Here is a 22,261-nt window from a genome sequence, read left to right on the forward strand (position 1 = left end):
ACCAATCCCAAACTTGTCATCAACCACTCCCCCACACAACTGGTGTACTAATGCTTTCTGACAACCCCCCCCCATGACTGCTCTAACAATCCATAAACAGGACTGCCAATTAAGCCTTTTGTTGCTGCCTACTCTTGCTGTACTAAACACATTTTTTCCAATCCAGACTCCATACTCTTTCCCTTGTCCAGTCACCTACATACCTCAGATGCCCTTTTCCATTTCAATTTCCCGAGTCCTAACTGGTTCATCTTTATGGTGTCTCTAAACACCTCCCTCTACTGTCAGGGGGTTGCAGGGCCTGCTTTTCCTTTCTAGAATATGGATCTAACCAGTTCCACTGCAACAGTACCCCTCCACTTTCTCCAGATCGAGGGCATTTGAATGGGCCTGAGCTTTTTGATGGCTATGTGGAACAGTCCTCTTATGAGATCCCAACTCCACAAAATTAATTACTCACTTTTAAACACACATGATTTGTATTATTCTTGTCAAATTTCTACACATTAAATATTATATGCTGTTTTAATTCTCTATGCACGTCTATACTGCTCAGGAGCTTAGTCTTTTATTTCACTTTCCTTCCCACCCAGCTCTGTATTAGCAGAAACCTGGAGCAGTCTCCTCAGCCAAGTCATTTATCCAGACTGTAACCAGCTCAGGCCCAAGCATCCACAACCGTCCAGAAATACCTGCTTATATCTGAAATCCCCTTAATAAACTTTTAGTTCACGTCAATGTAACATCATCAATACCACAGCTTAACCTTGAAACTTTTTTCATGGAACCTTACTCAAAGTCTCTTAAAAATACAAACATACCACATCCATAGAGTCCCTTTTATCCACCAAGCTTATTGCAGCCTTAGATCTTACAGCTTTATCGTACAAAGCTATGCTGAGTCCATCTAATTTTATTCAAGATTTTCTAATCTTGGTATCAAATCACAATCAAGGGATTCTTTATATTTGTCCTCGTATTGCAACGGATATCAGACCAACAAGCTGAAAGTTCTGTCCACATAATCTTCAACTTGATGGAATTTTCTAATGTTTCCACAACGTTTGATGGACAATTAAATAACTCTCTATATGCTTCATCTGTTATACATGATGGCAGATCAATCAATGGATGTGTGCTTAGCCCACTACTCTACATGACTGTGTGGCTAAGCATTGCTCAAATGCCATCTATAAATTTACTAATTAAATTTACTGATGATAATTGTTGGCAGAATCTCGGATGGTGACAAGGTGGCGTACAGGAATGAGATATACCAGCTAGATGAGTGTTGTTGTAGCAACAACCTTGCACTCATGGTTAATAGGACCAAAGAACTGATTGCGGACTTCAGAATGGGTAAGACAAGGGAACACAAACCAATCCTCACAGAGGCATCAGAAGTGGAGAGAGTGAGCAATTTTAATTTCCTGGTTGTCAATATCTCTGAGGATCTAACCTGGCCCAATATATCGATGCAACTATATAGACAGCAAGACAGCAGCTATATCTCATAAGGAGTTTGAGGAGATTTGCTTTGTCACCTAAAACACTCAAAAACTTGTACCGATTGTACTTGTACGGAGAGCATTCTGACAGGTTGCATCACTGTCTGGTATGGGGGTGGGGGGGGGGGGCTGCTGCACAGGATCAAAGTAAAATGCATAAAGTTGTAAAATTAGCCAGTTCCATTATGGGTATCAGCCTCTGTAGTATCCAAGAAATCTTCAAGGAGCAGTGTCTCAAAAAAGTGGTATCCACCATTAAGGACCCCCACCACCCAGGACATGCCCTCTTCTCATCGTTACCATTGGGAAGGAGGTACAGAAGCCTGAAGCCACACTCAGGAATTCAGGAACAGCTTCTTTCCCTCTGCCATCCGATTTCTAAATGGACATTGAACCCATGAACACTACCTTACTACTTTTTTTTAAGCTTGTTTTTGCACTACTTATTTTAATTTTACATATATATGCATTTATCATATATTGCATTGTTTTGCTGCCGCAAAGTTAAATTCCATGACATATGCTGGTGCTATTAAACCTGATTATGATTCTGATATACTTGTACACAATCTTTGAGATAAAAAAAGTTCTGCATTCTTTAAATACACTTGTACCTTAAATCAATCCTAGACATACAAGGACTCAGGACAATAGCCATCATCATATACAAGGACTACAGAGATTGCAAACAGGAATAAATACAAGTGCAAGATTTCTTTAAGATATTTAAACTTAAGTATATCATATTCAGCATGATTTTCCCTTCCACAAAGAATTGGGAGGAAAATGACAAATATTTTCAAAAAAATAAGCTAGCGAAGTATAATTAAGTCTTATCAATATATTAGTAAATAGAAAGTTGCTTACAGTGTAGAATCCCAAATTCCTTAGCAATGTTTTCATCAAGATTTCTGCCAGATGAGTATCAGGGTGACTGGCTTGGGAGCTGAATGAGGAGTCAGGGGCGCTGCTGTAATTTGGTCCTGCAGATGAGGCTTCAACATCTAGAGGAGAGCTGTAACCCAGCAAAGATGCCACGTGGGTGTGGTCTTGTAGGCTGGTGAGAATAATATCCAGCTGCATTCTCTAGAAAATGAACAGTAGTACTAATATTAATCAAGAAACCATGTGCATACATCTTAACAGCAATATGGAAAAAACAACAAGCATTTTTCTGGAACAATTTTTTCATGTTATAGTCAGTTGCTAGGCAAATTAAGCTCAGCAGAATTCTAAATTACAGTTAAGTCATCAACTGAAAAAATCCACCCTTCCCGCCATCATTTAATCCAGAAGAAAGGTCTCGACTCAAAACATTAACCATCACTTCCCTCAACACATTTCCAGTCTGTTGTGAAAATAATTCTGATAATCTGTGAAATAATTTTCTTCAGTAAATCTAGACAGAGAAATGCTTACATCAGTGTCCATGTGTTTGAATGGACACATATGATTTGTTTTAAACAACACAGGTTACAAAACACACTGGAAGCAACCAATATAATAGCTGAAGATGTTGAAGGTCCATGAATGGCACAAGAATGATCTTACTTGTCCCTTTGTTAAGCTTTCCCAACGATCAGGACCCTGTGGAAGCAGTGAATGCAGCAGCTCCATTCTCTCTCGCAGTGGTGGAAGCAACATCGTAGCACCGACAGACAGTGTCTCTATAACAGCCTAAAGCAACAGAAGAACATGTAGCTATTTTCTAGCCTTGCACACAGTTGTAGATAATAATAATAAGCTTAATCATTTTTTCACACTCACAAAAGCATCAACTTCTATTTTGTTACAGAAGTTAAATTGTGCTTGTGTCCTCCAACTGCTTGTTTGGAGGGGAGTGAGTGTGAGACTTAAAACACAAGCAGAGCCTTTCAGAACTTTGCACATGACAAATGAAGTGAGGATTAAGCAGTGCAGCTATTCTAGGAGCAATCATTGTTGGAGTGGTACAGTGTTGGAGTGGGTAGCTTGAGGCTTTGTTGAGAAGGGGGGAAGAGATAGCCTCATTCACAAAGTCAAGGGAGCAGGGAAACTTGGCTGTGTGGATTCAGAATTAGATAGTCCATAGCAGTCAGGAGGTGGCTGTAGATGGAGTATTTTTGATCTGGAGATCAGTGACCAGTGACGTTCCACGGGGTTCTGATCTGGGATCAGTTATTTGCAATTTATACCAATACCTTGGATGAGGAAGTGGACGGGCAAGTTATTAAGCTTACAGATGAAATGAAGGTTAGTGGAGCTCTGGACAGCATAGAAGGTTGTCGTAGGTTATAACGAGTATTAACAGGGATATAGACAGGATGCAGAGCTGAGCTGAGAAGAGGGAGATGAAGTTCAATCCAGAAAATTGTTAAGTTATACAGTTTAAAAACATAGATCCAGAGAAAACCTACAGCATAATACAGGTCCTTCGGCCCACAAAGCTGTGCTGAACATGTCCCTACATTAGAAATTACCTAGGGTTACCCACAGCCCACTATTTTTCTAAGCTCCACATGCTTATCCAAGAGTCTCTTAAAAGACCCTATCACATCCACCTCCACCACTGTTGCCGGCAGCCCATTCCACACACTCACCACTCTGCGTAAAAAACTTACCCCTGACATCTCCTCTGTACCTACTGTTACGGACTCAGTAACAATAAATATATGAGTGAGGCAGGGGTTTTATAACAAACAAAACGTTTATTAAACACCAAAAAACAACCCCCCCCAAAAGTAAACAAATCACTAACATAACCAGAAATCAGCTGCTGTGCGGCAGCTTAAACAGTTCTTAAAGCGAGGTTGCAGAAACAGTTCTTCAAAGTAGTATTGCAAAAGTTCAAAATGCTTACAGTCCATTTAAGGGAGAGACTTTTTAAGACAATTTAAATTCTCTTTCACATCATCTTGTTGCAATTCCCAGTCGAACTACTTTTCCCACGAAGTATTTTATGAAGATGATATGAAACGGCTTAAAGGCACTGACCTTTCCTTTACACAACTGTCCCCAATCCTTTCTGCTATTCACAGGGATTAACATGGGGATAGTCAACAAATTCCTTCCGAATGAGGATCAAACAAGGTCGAACCTGTTTCACTGTCGAAATCAATTCTCCTCGATCTTCTATCTCCTGAACTCTGATCTTCACTCTCCACTGATTCTGAACTAGCAGTGTTATAAAGAAACTCCTGGCAATGACCTTTTAAACTTTAGGCATTAAATAAAACTTCATCTTCCAACTAAACTGCATCATAACATTAAATCACGCAGCGGCATGATGTCTACATGGCAAATCCAGCCACGAACTGCCCCTCTTCACAGGGAGGGGTCCTCCTATTATACCCTGTAAAAAAAACCTGTCACATGACCTCTACTGGCGGGAAAATGACGTCACTCCACCATCACAAGACCATTACCTCAAGTCCAGTATAGCTTCAACCCGTCACGTGACAAGAACACCACAGTCACGTGTCACGCGTTCATAACACTACTCCCCAGCACCTTAAACCAGAGGCTTCTTGTAACAACCATTTCAACCCTGGGAAAAAAGCCCCTGACTACCCACACGATCAACGTCTCTCATTATCTTATACACCTCCATCAGGTCACCTCTTATCCTCCGCTGCTCCAAGGAGAAAAGGCTGAGTTCACTCAACCTATTCTCATAAGGCATGCTCTACAATCCAGGCAACATCCACGTAAATCTCCACTGCACCCTTTCTATGATTTCTACATCCTTCCTGTAGTGAGACGACCAGAATTGAGCACAGTACTCCAAGTGGGTTCTGACCAGGGTCCTATATAGCTGCAACATAACCTCTCAGCTCCTAAACTCAATCCCACGATTGATGAAGGCCAGTGCACTGTATGCCTTCTTAACCACAAAGTCAACCTGTGTAGCAGCTTTAAGTGTCCTATGGACTCGGACCCCAAGATCCCTCTGATCCTCCACATTGCTAAGAGTCTTACCATTAATACTATATTCTGCTATCATATATGACCTACCAAAATGAACCACATCACACTTATTTGGGTTGAACTCCATCTGCCACTTCTCAGCCCATTCTATCAATGTCCCGCTGTAACCCGACAGCCCTCCACACCATTCACAACACCCCCAAACCTCTCTGTGTCATCAGCAAATTTACTATCCCATGCCCTCACATTCTCATCCAGGTCATTTATAAAAATCACAAGGAGTAGGGGTCCCAGAACAGATTCCTGAGGCAAACCACTGGTCTCCAACTTCCATGCAGAACATGACCTGTCTACAACCACTCTTTGTCTTCTGTGGGCAAGCAAATTCTGGATCGACAAAGCAATGTCTCCTTGGGTCCCATGCCTCTTTACTTTCTCAATAAGCCTTACATGGGGTACCTTATCAAATGCCTTGCTGAAATCTATGTATGCTACATCTACTGCTCTATCTTCAATGTGTTTAGTCACATCCTCAAAAAATTCAATCAGGCTCATAAGGCACGACCTGCTTTTGACAAAACCATGCTGACTATTCCTAATCATATTATGCTGCTCCAGATGTTCATAAATCCTGCCTCTCAGGATCTTATCCATAAACTTACTAAGTTTAGAAGATCAAACTTGAAAGGGTAGTACAAGGTTAATTACAGGATTGTTAGCTATGTGGAGGAGTAGAGGATTATGGGGTTTAAATACACAGATGCCTCAAGGTTGCCACAGAAGTTAATAGGGCGGTTAAGAAGTTGTATGATATGTGACTTTCATCAGATGAGGGGCTGAGTTCAAGAACTTCAAGGTAATGTTGCAGCGCTGTAAAACTCCAATCAGGCTTCACTTGAGGTATTGTGCTCAGTTCCCAGTCACCTCATTATAGGAAGAATGTGGAAACTTTAGTGAGGGTGAAGATGAGATTTTCGGGGATGTTGCTTGGATTAGAGAGCAAGTCTTATGAGGGAATGTTGAATGAGCTGTGGCTTTCCTCTTTGGAACAAAGAAAGATGTTAGGGACTTGATGGCAGTGCGTAAGATTATGAGAGGCAGATAGCTGACAGCCATATCTTTTTCCCTCAGAGTGGCAATGGCCAATACCAGAGAATATCCTTTAAGGTAGTGGAGGACCGTTTAGAGTGATGTGAGAGACAAGTTTTGTACAGAGGGTAGAGGTAGCCTGGAAGCACTGCTGAGGGTGGTTGGTAGAGGCTGATACAATGAGGACATTTATAAGATTCTTAGATAGGCACATGGATGTGAGAAGAATGGAGGAGGGGTGGTGAATGGCCGTGTAAAAGGGGAAGTGTTAGATTGATCATTGATCCCTTTGGACAATTCACTTATGTTTTTCTACTTGATTAAGCACATTCAGCTTTTACTTAAATGAACAGTTTCTGATCTGCATTAAATCACTTCTTGTACAGCCAAGAAGCAGTGAGTAAAAAAGCACATTGGCCGGCAGTGGGCCAGAGGTTTACGCTAGGAACGAAAGAAGTTTCTATCCAAAGCCATCCTGTTGTTTCCTCAGCAGAAGCATTGCCTTTTCACTCCTTATTCACTGTGTCATACCATTGATTCTACAACAAAACTAAGGAGTTAGGAGGTTGCACCCTGAAACTCCTGTCATTTTTGAATGGAGTTTAGCTGACTGTCTAGTCGATGTTACAACATCTCAGCGTGAGTAGTATAATCATGGAACAGGTTAGCACATCACTGTGGGCTAAAGAGCCCATACTGTTCCAGGTTATCTGTGCTAATGTGGCAATGTTAGATGAGTAAGAGATAAAGGGCCATGAAAATAGTAATCTCTCAAAATGGAGGAAGGCAAATAGTGGCTTCCCTCATGGATTGGTATCAAGCCCATTCTGAAAGAAAATCTAAATTAAAGTCTCCAACTTCAGAGTGCAAGCCACAATTTCTAAATTTGCCGATGAAACAAAACTTGGCAGTATTGTGGACTGTGAAGAATAGTGTGATAACCTGCTTCAGGATATAAACAGTCTGATGGAATGAGTAGATGCACAGCAGATGAAGTTTAGAAATGTGGGGTGGTACACTTGACAAGAAACTGAGAGGCAAGGCAGAACAACGGATGCTGCTTTAGAGGGACGGGGGTATATGTACACAAATCATTGAAAATGGGTTGGCAAGCAGTTAATAAGACATACACAATTCTGGACTTTATCAGTAGAGACAGAGTATAAAAGCAGGGAAGAGATGTTGAACCTTTATGTGGCAAGGTAAAATTTGCAAGGCTGTGGAGAAAGGGTCAATGGATTCAATGATAGAGCAAGTTAAGAAGCTGCATTGCCATGTTGGGGCAGATAGCCTCCTTTTATGTTATAAGATACAAAGAGCAAGTCAGAAAATTATGGGGTCATATCCCAATGTAAAAACTCAAGCCAAATAACCAAGGCTGCAATGTTCAAGGCAAAAATGAAGGAGGTGCCATCTGTGAGAAATGCCATCTTTTGGAAAATTTTACACCTCTGGTTTTAAGCATAACAGGAAAACTTCCTAAGTGGCCTTCATATTCATCCTTCAATCAACATTGCTAATCACATTACTGTTATCAGAAACTATTGCGTTTCCCATGTTACATACAGGGATTATGATACTTCACTGTGTGTACAGCAGGAGGCAGATTGGTTGACAGTCCCTCAACACACATCCATGGGCTAGGGTTTAAATACTAACTGCAGGCACACCATGGACCCACTTAGCTTTAGGGGAATCAAAACAAAACCCATCCCAATCAAAAAAAAACACAAGCAAAGGGTGGGTCACTTAATGAAAGCTTAAGAAAGCAATCATTTAAAAATAAAATCAGTAACTGGCCCAGAAGTTACTTAAAAAAATTAGACACAGATGCCCTACAGTAATCTCAACCAAATCCATTTTCAAATGTATACGTTTATTCAAATTCTTTATATAGTTTCCAACTCAAAACCCACATAAGACCATAAGATATATGAGCAGGAGTAGGTCATTCAGAGACAATGCAGTACTTGAAGCTCTTCAGTCAGACTCATTCTCAGTTTTTTGACACCATAACAATCGTTTGAAGTAGATTACATTAGTAGACTCAAGTCTAAACATCTTTCAATGGTACATGTATTTAAATGAATTTACTCCATCGAGCAATAACAAATCCAAGCAAGAAAGAACTGCAACAACTTACCTCTTGAATTTCATCTGGCACAGAGGAATCCATTAGTCTGAACAACAGGTTACGTAATGGTCTGGCCTGTCTGCCAAGGATACTGGTAGCTACACCACCAGCCAAAGCCAGTGCTAGGTGGTTGGACAGCAGTTTGAGACACAGCTTAAGAAAATTATGATGCTCCCTAATAAAATTAATAATAAATTTAATTTAAACAAATTTGAGATGCAGCAATTTAATTTACATTAAAACAGAGTATTTGCGTAGTGAGACTATATCAACAACTAGAAAAATCACTTTGCATGTAATCCTCTGCTTAACCGTGAGAAATAGACTGAAAGTTTTAGAAATCCATTTAATTGTTTTTGAAATAATTTGTGCTGTTGCTGACATATTTGGAAATAACTTCAAAAAGAGAAATGCCTTTGAGATTACGATTATAGTATAGACTACGACTTCATTTGAATTAGCTTTAACCTATTTAAAATGAAAGCTTCATATGTCCATTAAAGCAGTGGTCCCCAACCACCGGGCTATGGCCCGGTGGTTGGGGACCAGTGCATGAAAGTAACAAATAGTAAAGTTTTCTGTGAATGTATGAATATTTGCATATTAATATTATACATTCAAGTCCTAATATATCCATGCCAGCATTCAAAAGAAAAATAGCATGCCTCAACTTCAATTAACTTTGTCCATTGGCCAACATTTTAGGTTAATTAAAGGATCTTATTAAGAATAAGTACTATACATGTCTGAGGTTGATAATCCCATCATATTATGTTTAAGACAACTTAAATACAAAAGCACACTTCTCAATGTTACAGTGTATAAAGAGGTATTTGTTTTAATTGCACTTCAATAAAGCTAAAGTAGTTGAGCTTCATACAGGTATAATTCACCCTTAGTCAATAATGTTCCACTTGCAATAAAACTGCATCAGTTCATTGCATACCAGCACCAAATTCATTCAGATTCTGCTTTCTTACACATTTAGTTACTGACTGATTGAGCATGAGTGACTAAGCAATAATGTTCACGGTACAATACAGTTAACATTCTGCTTACAACAGGCTTTTATAGCAATATTACGAGTGTACCCCAGAAAGAAATGGTCAACCCAAATCGCGAACTTGCCACAAATATCTCACAACACCAACAATTTGATTTCATGAATTCTGAACCTCCAGACATCATTACAGCCAGTCCTACCTGGAAGACGGGAAAGGAAGAGGTGGAACTTCACTGTTGATGCCATCACAGTACCATTCGAGAAACGATCGCAAGTGAGAGAAAGTGCTTTCTTCTAAATCTACACAGTAAGGTCTATGCCATGCCACCACTTGCCTGTCAAAACAAAATTAATGCAGTGCTGAGAAGTCAGTCAAAATAACAGCTTAAAAAATATTGAAACAAGTTTAAAAATCCATTCTAACCTGTCCCTGGGCAATGCTGTCCAAGCAAGGCTATGTGAGGTTCCAGCAGAGATTTGCTGACATGCTATGCCATCCAAAGCAATCACTTTTTTGGGTTTGGTGATTGGACCGGTAGAGTTTCCCTGACCACACTGTCCCATAGAATTATTGCCCCATGCATAAACCTCGTTATCTGGAAATAAAATGAGACAGCGTAAGTTAATGAAAAATAAAATTACATTAAAAAGTCTTGCATCATTCACCAAACACCATAAATCCAGTCAATGATGCAAAACAAATGAATAAAATTATATTCATGTTCATTAGAAATATATTTCATAGTTACAAGATTGGGGGCAAGACATTAAAATTGATGTCTATAGGAACTTCTTCGCAGGTGGTGGTGAGTCTCTAGAATTCTCAACCCCAAAGTGTACTGTCATTCCATGACTATTTTGAAATAATTAATAATACTACGGCAATTAAAAATACAACTTTTTCCTTAACAGTCATAAAATGCTCATTCTGAGTGTGTTAGGTCTCTAGTGCATGACTATGAATAAATTGCCAGTTGCTAGGGAGAACTCCAACAACTCCCTCTTGCTTGAGATTCAGCTGGGAAGTGTAGCTTAGCTAGTAATCACACAGCTTCCGCATTCACCCAGTAAAGCCCGAGCCAACTTGAGCTTCACTGGAATTTACTTGTTAAAACACCAGATGGAAACACGTAATACATTCAATAATAAACATTTCATCACAAATCACAAAAAATAAAGATATATTCCTTTGATCTCTTAATTCAGAAACTGAATTCTAAATAGGCCACATGCTGCCATTTCACACCTTTACCTTACATGCAAAATACAGGAAGTTCATGTTATCACATTTCCCCTCTATTAAAGCTCAGTATATGTCAAAGAATTGAAACAGCCGACAGGCAGAATCTCAGCACGTCAAGTTCATGAACAAGACTGTATGACATCCTTTTGGCTTGAGGCAGAAGTGAGGCACCGTGACGTCTCCCTGCCCTGGCAGAGGGATCCTGAAACACAACCTCAGCAGCTGCCTGCCCAAAAGCTCTTGGAGAAGGCCGTGACCACTGGCACCATGATCAGGTGCTGAAGGCAGTGGCAGAGAATATCTCCGTGGCCATTAACAACAGTAAACACCTCCATTAACCCAGAAAGCCCAACGCCTTTGTCAAAGCTGGAGATCAACTACAGCCTCAGTCCAAGACTTGCCCGACATGGTGTCTGATTAGCAATTGAAGGTCGACATTGGCAAGCAATTAAAGTTCCTTGACTTCATCACATCATCACTGAGGCCTGACATGGTCATTCTGTCAGAAACCACAAAGCAGATGGTTATGGTAGACCTCACATTTGCCTTGGGAAGAACTGGACTGAGGAAGTGCTCAAGTACAAGGCGTCCAAATAGCAGGTGCTAGAAGAGCTTTGCTAGAGACAGGGTGAAGGCCAGGATGTGAGCCTATAGAGGTAAGGTGTAGAGGTTTTGCTAACTGGTCTCTTTGCAGAACCAATTCTCTTCTTGGCATTAAGGAGGCTACAAAGAGAAGAACCATCAGGACTATGACAGAGGCTGCCAAGTGTACCTCCAGATGGTTATACATTGAGAGGTGTGACCCATGGACCAAAGCTTTTGGAACATTAGCTGAGGCCTTATCAAACCTGACTGGGTCATCTAGGCAAGGGCTGAAGAACGTGAGACACCCAATGACCACAGGTTACATCACTGATGATGTGTCTCAGCACATTCTAAGATAGTGGTCATCAAACTTTTTAAGCCCAAGATCCCCTACCTCAGCCTTAGTGAAAGGCAAGATCGACCCCAAATCGATTAGTTACACACATGCACACCGGGGCAGAAAAGACCGGAAGTAAAACCCTGCAACCCAGAAGTAGACATAATGTATAAACACCAGGGGTGCCCACGCTCTTTTGCACCACAGGCCAATTTAATATTGACAATATTCTTGCGAACCGGCCGACAGGGGTGGGGGGGGTGGGGGGTGTTAAACTCGACCAGAATACGGCGATACTCAAAGCAGGTTCCTTATGTCCAGTCTATTCCGCAATTTAGTTTTCATGGCTCTCAGCACTTGCTTCTGTCCCGCTTGCTCACATTTTTTCCACTGAAAAAACTGAACAGATTTGTCTTTAAGTGCAGGGTGCTTGGACTCAGAGGGCTTCATTGCCTCATTAGACAGCCTCCAGGCCAAACTCCAGCCTCCCGCCCGCCGGCCGCCAGACGCCTTGGCCAGGTGCGGCAGGTCCTGCGTGGGATGAGAAGACAAGGTAAGGGCCAGAGGTTCCTGTGCCGAGGCCGCGGTGGTCGCAGTCCAGAGAGAGCAACCGACCAAGCGAGGAGTGCGACAGGGCACGCCCGCCCCCCCTTGTAGGATCTATCAGCCGGCAAGTTTGGCTGGAGGGATGACTTTCAGTAGATCGCAGTGAGGTAGCCGCTCTAATTACGAAACACTGAGCCTGAATGAGGTCTGTGAATATTTTAGCACCGGGTTCCCCACGAACATTCAGTGTGCTAAACAGGTTCAGAGGCAGCACCCATCTTTCCGTGCTCCAGACCAGTAGCAACTGCATTTCCCACCGGCTGCCCAAGGCCACCCAGTGATCCCTGGCATGAGGGTATCACTGCGCTTAGGCGAATGATGACCTCACTGGCGTTCAAGTTCAACAGTGGGTGTGACAGGGAATGAGGAAAGGTGCAGCTGACTCATATCGTTTCATATCACCAAATCATATCGTTTCATATCACCAAATCATATCGTTTCCTCGCAGTCCGGTGGTTGGGGACCACTGAAGTATACTGTGTAGTGTGGGGGACCTACACGCGTGCGCACTGGGCAGAAAGAACAGAACTAAAGCCCTGCAACTTGGAAACAATCTCTCAACAGTATTTGTGTATTTATTTTTCCTTTTTTTTTCGGGGTCTACTGGGAAAGTCTCAAAGATCGACGGGTTGGAGACCACTATTCTAAGACATATCTCAGCATCAAAGGCAGCTTTCTTTACTATTTTGAAAATGTAACCTTTTAACTGTTAAGATGGCAACCTGGTTATTATATACCATCACCAAAACTAATCAATTCTTTGGTCCAAATTTCTAGACAGGTCCAGTTACCCCATAGGTCAATCTGGAAATTAAACGCACTTGGTTGCGAATTTGATTATGATTGTGCAAGCTTTTGTACAGAAAATTTACCCAAAATATTGCAGAGGTAAGACGTCAGTTCGTTCAGCCCTAGCACCCAACCTTATACTACACACCTTCAGAAGCTACCCAACCCTTTCCCGAAACCCATTTGTACAGGAACAATAAAATGTCATTACTTAATTATAATAAAAAATTCTGCAAGTAAAACTGACTATAGAACACCACGGTCTTACAATCAAACTTCCTTCATTAAAACCTTGGGAAATGCTGTTTGAAGAGGCTAGTCCAGAAAGCAGTTTATATTCCTCCCAGCATTGTGGACTTCAGGAAGGGGAAATTAGGAGAGCACACACCAGTACTCATTGAGGGATCAGCAGTAGAATGGGTGACCAGCTTCAAGTTCCAGGGCATCAACATCTCAGAGGATCAATCTTGGGCACAATCCATTGATGCAATCAAAGGCAGCATGGCATTGGCTCTACCTCATTAGGAGTTTGGGGAAGTTTCAAAGACTCTTGAAATTCTATAGCTGTACAGTAGCGAGAACTGCATCACAGCCTAGTGTGGAGGCTCCAAGGCACAGGGTGTGGTGAACTACATATACCTGTCTGGACACCCCCCCCCCCCCACTGATGGCTCCTGTGGCTCCTCCCACAGACCCCAGTATAAAGGCGATTGGAGCCTGGGCCCTGCCCTCAGTATCTGGGATGTAGTATGGTGGTCAATTGCTGCTTGTTCTTTCTTCCAGCCAATAAAAGCCTATATCTCACCTCACGTCTCCGAGAGTTATTGATGGTGCATCACAGGGTCACAAGAGGCTGCAGAGGATATCATAAATGCAAACACAACCCCCACCATTGAAGGCCTCTTCAAGAGGTGGTGCCTCACGAAGGCAGCATCCGTCATTAAAAACCTTCACCATCAGGGACATGACCTCTGTGTTATTACCATCAGGGAAATGGTATAGCAACCTGAAGACTCACACTCAATATTTTAAAAACACCTTGTTCCCCTCCAACAGATTTCTAATGAACACTACCTCACCATTCCTCTTTAGCACTATTTATTTAGCAAATTATAGTTATTTTTGTTAAGTCTTGCATTGTTCTGCTGCCACAAAACAAAATTCCACAACATAAACCTGACTCTGGAAATTGATCATCTCACAAAGCAAAATTCAACTGCCTTCCAGTTAAGTTAATTTCAGATTGTACTGGAAAAGTGACCGAGCATCTCCCAGCATGAATGCCTATTATCCCCATCATGATTATTGCATATGGCGTTAAATAATTCACTGCACAAAGGTTCCTTTTTCATTGCAGCAAGGCAAAATAGTCTGTTTCAGAAGCATTTTTCAAATACAAAGATGTGCAAATGCTTGCTCAAAGCCTCAGCTGTAATTAAAGTTTGCAGGGAGGGGAGTGGCTTGTGATGCAAGTTGACTGTGTTACAATGCGACAGCAGTATACTTAATTGAATGGATTAGAATTTAAGTGAGCCCATCACTTAATTCAAGATTTCTGAGAAATCATTCTGGGAGATCATTTTTTTTCACATTATTGGCACACATAAGTAGAAACAATACTCAGAAAGTGCACACAGACTGGCTCTGCAAGAAATCTTTCCTTAGGTTATGGAACAAAGTTCGTGCTTTGATGGTCAAATGTTGCATGCGAGGCACACATTCTTAGAGCTCTAGATCTGTACTTGTAAGTGGCAAGCAGACAGAACTAATGAAATTTTTAAACTCTGGATAAAAGCTGGAAGAGCACACAGAAAGTGGGATAGATAGCAATGGGAGGAGGGGGACTTAGGGAAAAGAAAGGGGTGAGGGAGCGGGTAAAGAAGAGGAAAAAATACAGGATAAAAACAGAAAAGAAATTTTTTAAAAACCGAGCAAATTTGCACATCGTGGTAGATGTCATAGAAATATTAAGGGTGCTCCTAATTTTTTTTATATTGCTGAAGAAAATATTTTTTCACACTGGGACACAAAATATTAGTATTGGTTTATTATTGTCAATATGTACCAAGACACAGTAAAAGGTTTGTCACACGTACTGTTTACTCCAGCTTAATGCACTGTTTAATGTAAAAGAAGTGCTGGAAAGAGTGCACTACAGTTAAATGATAAAGTGCAAGATCATAATAAGATAGACTGAGAGGCCAAGAGTCCATTTTTTGAACTGCTGCCATCAGGAAGGTACAGGTGCCTCAAGACCCACATAGCCAGGTTCAGGAACAGTTATTATTCTCGGTCATCAAGCTCTTGAACCAATGGGGATAACTTCACTCAACCCATCACCGAACAGATTCCACAACTTATGGACTCATTTTCAAAGTCTATTCATCTCATGTTCTCAATATCTATTATTTATGATTATTTCTTTCTTTCTTTTGGTATTTGCATAGTTTGTTGTCTTTTGCACATCGGCTGTTTGCCCATCCTGTTAGGTACAGTCTTTCATTCTTTGAACCTTCTGCCTTGTGGGAGAGGGAAGAAAGCAAAATGTCCAGGATGGTGAAGGGCTTTGATTAAACTGGATGATTTACTGAGGCAATAAGTGTAGGCAGGAATCCACAGAAGGGATTCTGCAGTTTCTTGCAGATCAGTTGCCATATCAAGCCATTATGCATCCAGTCACACTCCTTACTATGGCACATCATTAAATTGATAAGAGTAAACAAGGATATGCCAAAGTTCTTTGGCCTCCTGAGGAAGAAGAGGCATTGGTGAGTTCTCTTGGCAGTGGCACAAGATATTAGTGATGTACACATCTTGGAACTTAAACCGCCCAACTTTCTCAACCTCAACAATGTTGATGCAAACAAGTTCACATGCACTGCTCCCCTTTCTGAAGTCAATGACCAAGTATATTTTTTGTTACCATGGGGGGTGGGGGAGGAAAGCAGGTTGTTGTCATAACACGATCACTAAGCTCTCTAACTCCTTGTATTCAGACTCATCAATATTTGAAATTCCGGCACAATACAGTGGTCTCATTTGCCAACTTGTAGATGGAGTTTGAGCAAAACCTGGCCATGCAGACATAAGCGTACAGGGAATGGAGTAGAGGGCTGAGGACACCACCTTGTGGAACACCAGTGCTTAGAATAATTGTGGCTCAGATGTTGCTGCCTCCTATCCTTACTGACTGCTGTCTGCTGGTCAGAAAGACAAGGATGCAGTTGCAGAGGGGGACAGAATTTAGTGATGCATTTACTTGGAATAATAGTATTGAAGGCAGAACAGTAGTCAATAAGCAATCATTTGATATAGGTGTCTTTACTGTCTAGATGCAGTAGAATGTAGTGCCAAGGAAGGTGGTTTCCGTCATCGACCTGTTTTGGCAGTAGGCAAGTTGCAGTGGGTTGAGTTTATCTGGAAACCTGGAGCTGATGTGTGCCTTGACCAGCCTCTCATGATGGTATATGTTAGAACCACTAAGTGGTAATCATTAAGGCACATTATTTTGTTTTTCTTCGGTACCAGGATGATAATGGTTTTTTAAAGCGGTGGGGGGGGGGGGGGGGGGGACCACAGCCTGAAGCAGTGAGAGGTTAAAAAATATCTAATTATCCAGCTGATCCACACAGGATTGAAGGACTTAGCCTAATGCTTTCTGCAGGTTCATCCTCCAGAAAACTGATCTTACGTCCACAACAGTGACTGTAGATTCAGGTGCGTGGTGATATAACCATTCCCTTCAGTTCAAAACATGCATAGGTTCTGTTAAGCTCGCTGGGAAAGGACGTGCTCTTGTTGGTGATGCTTGACAGTCTTTGTTTTGTAACCTGCTGAGGTATTTAAGACCTGCCGCAGCTGACAGCTGGACTGGTATTGTCTCTTAGCATCCGATAGCTTTATGGCAGTCATATCTTAATTTCTTAAAAGGATCAGGCACCTGATGGTAATGCTGCAGACCTAGATTTCAGAAGAGCATGGATCTCCTGGTTCACCATGATTTGGAAACAGCCGGTTGTCCTCTTTGGTACACAGAGCTCAACACACTTGTTGATAAAGTCTGTGATAATAGTGACATACTCATCCTCATCTAGGCTGGCAGTTAAGTCTGTGAAAGTGGAGCAGTCCACCAACTCAAAGCAATCACATAGAATCTCATCTGTTTCTCAGACCAGCACTGCAGGAGCTTCTGTTTTGTACTGTCCCGTTGCAACATTTGTTTGTATGCAGGAAGTAGGAGCATAGACTGGTGGCCTGATCTACCAAAGTGTCAAAAAGAGAAGGTAATGATCCAGGGCATCTGGACCTCTGGTGAGGCAGGAGACACACTGGTAGTACTGTGGTAATACACTCATGAAGTTGGCCTGGTTGAAGTAATCAACAACGATGAAAAAGGTCTTCAAGTATCCTGCTTCAAGGCTGTTGACCACAGAGGACGGTTTGTTGACTGGATGCTTTGTATCTCGGGTGGGAGGTACACTGCTGTAGGGATAGCAGAGGTGAACACCTGCAGCACTGCAACACTTCATTGTAACTTATTCTACCCTAAACATATCCATTAAGAGAATGGAGCAAATTAAATGATTACTGAAAATTCTAGAGTCTGGAAAACCAGCGATCACTAAGACAACAACAAACTTAGCAAATAAGGCATCTTCACTACAGAGGAAGTGCAGGGAAACCAATAGTTCTTGCAATTGTAGTATGCTGAAAGCATGCTACATGGTTGTTACCCAACACCTGCACCATCATTTTAGTCATGGGCTTGCCACTGTGAAGTTTCATATTGTAGATCAGACAACCCCAATAGGCAGACTGTGGGCCAGGTCCGGACCGTGAGAATCAAATGTCTGGGCCGCGCCGACCCATTGGCACTTATGTGAACGCACCTGTCATAACATGTAAATAAAGCACACGCGGCTCTAATTTATTTTAACCTCATCCCACACCGTACACTTGACCTACGCTACCCCCCCCACCCATAGAGCGCACGACATTCACGGGAGAAAGTTGCACTTTCCACGTCTGCAGCAACATTGCGAGAAGAACGAAATGCGGGAGGATCCAGCGATGAAGGATTTCGTGACAAGCCTGGCAGAAAACTTCAGGAACAATTTGAAAGCTCCCCTAAACCCTCCGGTGACATCCCCCTCTTCCTGAGACGGCCGTTCTCCGTTTCGGCTGACGGCCAGTGGACTGCAGAGGCCAAAAGGCTGAAGCCTTCCATAGATGAGGCAACTGTTCGGATGGAGGCCTTGGAAATGGGAACATCTGATTTGCTCAAAGCTCAACACAAGGACGTTGGGGTGAGTGACTTTTGGATCAACGTGGTTCCCCAAGCTCAATTCAAAAACATGAGAGCTATTGCAATGCTCCTACTCACACTGTTCCCCTCTGGGTACATTTGTGAGTCATCGTTTTCTTCAATGAACTCTATCAAGAACCAGGACAGAAACAGACTCTCCAATGCACATCTCAGCCAGTGCCTCAGGATTGCCACAACAGAATACAGGCCCGACATTAAAAGGATTGCCTCATCCCATCGCTGTCACTTCTCTCACTGATGGGAGTGAATCAATTTATTTTTGTCCATTTGTCAATCTTATTGTGGTATAATTATATTACAACTACAATAATACTGATAATTTCATTTATAGCTACACTTCATACTTCAAATGCTACATAACTTAATTAAAAAAAAACAAACAGATAAAATGAGAGAACAGAAACAGTGGAAAAGGCAAGACTAATAAAACTTTTTGTGTGGAAGAGAAGTGGTGAAGATTACCATGTTTACTGTGTATTTTAAACCCCAGATGAGTTCTCAATGTGACAGCTGACAGTTGTGATAGCTAGAGTCATAATTAAACGGTTGGTTTTGGACTTAATTTGTTTCAAGAGTGCTTATTTTTTTTCTTATGTGACCCACAACACAGGCTTTGAGAATCCTAGGCGGCAGCTGCTGCTGCTGGTAATACCAGCAACAACAACATCTGCCCATAAAACAACTTACTGGCGCAATGGAAAAAAAAACCCTTGACATCTTGGCCCTTGGCTTGGCATGCTTGACATAATTTGGCCCTTGTGGAAAACTAACTGAGGAATCCTGTTGTAGATCTTCAGAGTTACATGCTTTCCTCTGTGCACTGCACAGGAACTATGGTGGGAGAGGCAAATTCCAAACAAGGGGTAGGATGTGAATCTTACATTTTAATCTTGGTTGGATACCAGTCCAAAGCAATGAAAACGCTTGGGAACGGCCAGAAACTATGGAATTACAGTATATCCCTGTCTAGCTCTTAAAAAGAGCAATGCTCCAGAAAGACATCCTTGGCACACATCTCACATGAAAATCACATTGATGCACAACAACTGGGACTTACACCTAGAATGGTGGTTAGAGGGGGTGGAGTTTCAAGATGGTGACGTAAACATCTGCCTTTTAGGTGCTCTTCATTTTTTCAACTATAATCACCCTTTAATCAAATCTTTTTGAACTTAATCATATGAGTTGCTACTTCTGATTAACTTTTTTTTTACTAAAACAATATTTGATCTAATCTTGTCAAACTTAAAATGGCTACAAGCAAGAAATCGTCTAAGGATCCTTTACCCATCGACATAATTTCTAATCTTCTGGATGCTAAACTTGCGGGTTTGGAAGGCAGGTTAGAAGGTAAATTGGATAGTAAACTGGCAAGTTTGGAAAATAAGCTTACCACGAAAATATCTGAATTTGAAGCAGTTGTTAGATCGCTTGAAACTAAGCTTCAATTGCAGGCATCAGATATTCAGCGGCATGAAGATAAGATCACGACTCTTGAAAAATCAATTTGTGAAAAAGCACGTACAATCGAAGCGCTGGAGAAGAAGATAGAGTCGACTGCTAAAACTATAGATCAGTATAAATTTAAAATTACTGATCTCGAAAACCGATCTCGCAGACAGAATTTGCGTATCATCGGATTTCCCGAAAAAGCTGAGTCCAGTGATTTAACTGAATTTTTCTCTAAATTATTGTGGGAAATTTTCGGTGATGAAGGTTTGCATACTAAACCTGTTATCGACCGCGCTCACAGAATTGCGAGATTTTCGGCTGTGACTGGTAAACCACGAGCGGTGATTGTTCGCCTTCATTATCCTCGGGAGAAAGAGCTTTTAATTCGATTAGCTTGTAAAAAAGGTATGATTTCTCACAATAGCAACACATTTCGAATTGTTGAAGATTATTCATTCGAAGTAATGAGAGCGAGAATCGTTTTTAAACCAGTGATGGCAGAGATTCATTCGATTGGACTTAAACAAGCTTTAATGTATCCAGCGAATCTTAGAATTACGTTGAACGACAACAGTCAGCAATTTTTTAACACTCTGGAAAAAGCGAAGAAATTTGTTGAAGAATATCTATCTTCTAGTGCAACGAACTATGTGTTATGTTGAAGATTTTTCGGAGAGAGGATGCCATTTCATTTTAAGTTTTAACCTATGAAGCTGGGTTATAACTTCTTATCCTGATCTACGGGTCTGGTTTCTTTTTTTTTACTGTCATCATTGTTTATAGATGCTCTTTTAATTTTTATAATATCTTTTTTTTTACTCTTTTTTCTGTTTCGGATATACACGTTTATATTTTGTAATAATGATTTACTTTTTTTTTCAAGATGTCGTTTCTTCTTCCCATAAGACTTTGCTTTTTGTAAGCATTTATTTGTTTGCCTGTACTTAGAAATGGGACGAATGTTTTGGATTTTTTGGTCTTTTTTTTATATATTGTAGTGTCTATTAAATCCTTTTTTTAATCCTATTTTGATAACTTTTTTTTATTAAACTTTTTTAATAGATTGCCGAACTTACATCTATATTTTGTAATATGGCTTTTTCAAAATGTTGTTTCTTCTTCCCATAAGTTTTTGCTTTTGAAACGTCATCTTTTTTGTATTTGAACATGGAATTTTTTTTTAAAAGGTATATTACACTTTCAAATTTTAATGTTTATACTTTTTTTTATTAATGATTGTTTGTTTTATTATATTTTTTTTCATTCTGACTGATATATATTTTTTCTTTGCAACCCTATATTTAAATCTGGGTGTTATATAGTTTTTTTAAATCTTTTTATGGAGCTGCCATCTTGAAATGGGGGTAATGTTAGTGTTAGATTATGCGCCTGCCGCTTGGCTTTCTTTCGAGGGGTGGGGGGAGGGGGTAGGGATCTTTTTTCACGCTTTTGCTTTTTATTTTTTTGCTTTTAGTTTATGGGCCGTCTTTAAATTATAAATACTGTTGAGGTGTCATGTTCTCCGGTTGCTCCTGAATCAATTTTCCTTCTTCCTGAATTATGGGTTATGTGTCTTTTTAACCTTTTATGATACACACAACTAATATTGGCATGATGGATAAATCTATTAACTTTATCTCTTGGAATACTAATGGTTTAAATCATCCGATTAAACGTAAAAAAATATTTAAAGTATTCCATAGATTGAACGCTAATATTATTTTTGCACAGGAGACCCATATTAGGAGGGAGGATAATCAACGTTTTTTTAGTTTCTGGAAGGGTCAACAATTTCACTCGAATTGTACCGCCAAAATTAGAGGTGTGTCTATTTTTATAGACCCCCTCAATTTCGTTTACACATCATGAAATTACTTCTGATCCACAGGGCAGATTTTTGTTGATAACTGGTTCACTTTTTAATCGAAAAGTGGTTCTAGTTAATATTTATGCTCCAAACTTTGACTGCCCTGAATTTTTTAAACGTTTATTTACTTCCCTTCCTAATCTAAGCGAATATATGTTGATAATGGGTGGAGATTTTAATTGTTGTTTGAATCCTTCCATGGATAGATCTAAACCTATCCGAACTCTTCCGAATAGATCAGCCTTACTTATTAATTCTTTTACGGTTGATTTGGGAATTACTGAAATTTGGCGGTTTTTGAACCCTAAAGATAAAGAATTTTCATTTTTTTCACATGTATATCATAGTTATTCTAGAATTGATTATTTTCTTATTGATCATCGGTTATTAACGGATGTTATTGATTGTAAATATGA

General features: G+C 40.7%; 1 protein-coding gene across 8 annotated transcripts in view; it reads right to left on the reverse strand.

Annotated features, from left to right (window-relative positions):
- herc1 (HECT and RLD domain containing E3 ubiquitin protein ligase family member 1) overlaps positions 1–22,261 on the reverse strand; it is a 281,806-nt gene that overhangs the window by 164,582 nt on the left and 94,963 nt on the right. For all 8 annotated transcript variants that reach the window (XM_059946004.1, XM_059946010.1, XM_059946008.1 and 5 more), the window contains 5 exons: positions 10,065–10,236; positions 9,841–9,975; positions 8,647–8,812; positions 3,060–3,185; positions 2,376–2,594 (listed from right to left, as the gene is read on the reverse strand). In XM_059946004.1, coding sequence (XP_059801987.1) covers positions 2,376–2,594; positions 3,060–3,185; positions 8,647–8,812; positions 9,841–9,975; positions 10,065–10,236 — 818 coding nt within the window. The remainder of the gene's footprint in view (positions 1–2,375; positions 2,595–3,059; positions 3,186–8,646; positions 8,813–9,840; positions 9,976–10,064; positions 10,237–22,261) is intronic.

The sequence above is a fragment of the Hypanus sabinus genome, chromosome 21 (assembly GCF_030144855.1).
Source record: "Hypanus sabinus isolate sHypSab1 chromosome 21, sHypSab1.hap1, whole genome shotgun sequence".
In the NCBI taxonomy this organism is placed as follows: Eukaryota; Metazoa; Chordata; class Chondrichthyes; order Myliobatiformes; family Dasyatidae; genus Hypanus; species Hypanus sabinus.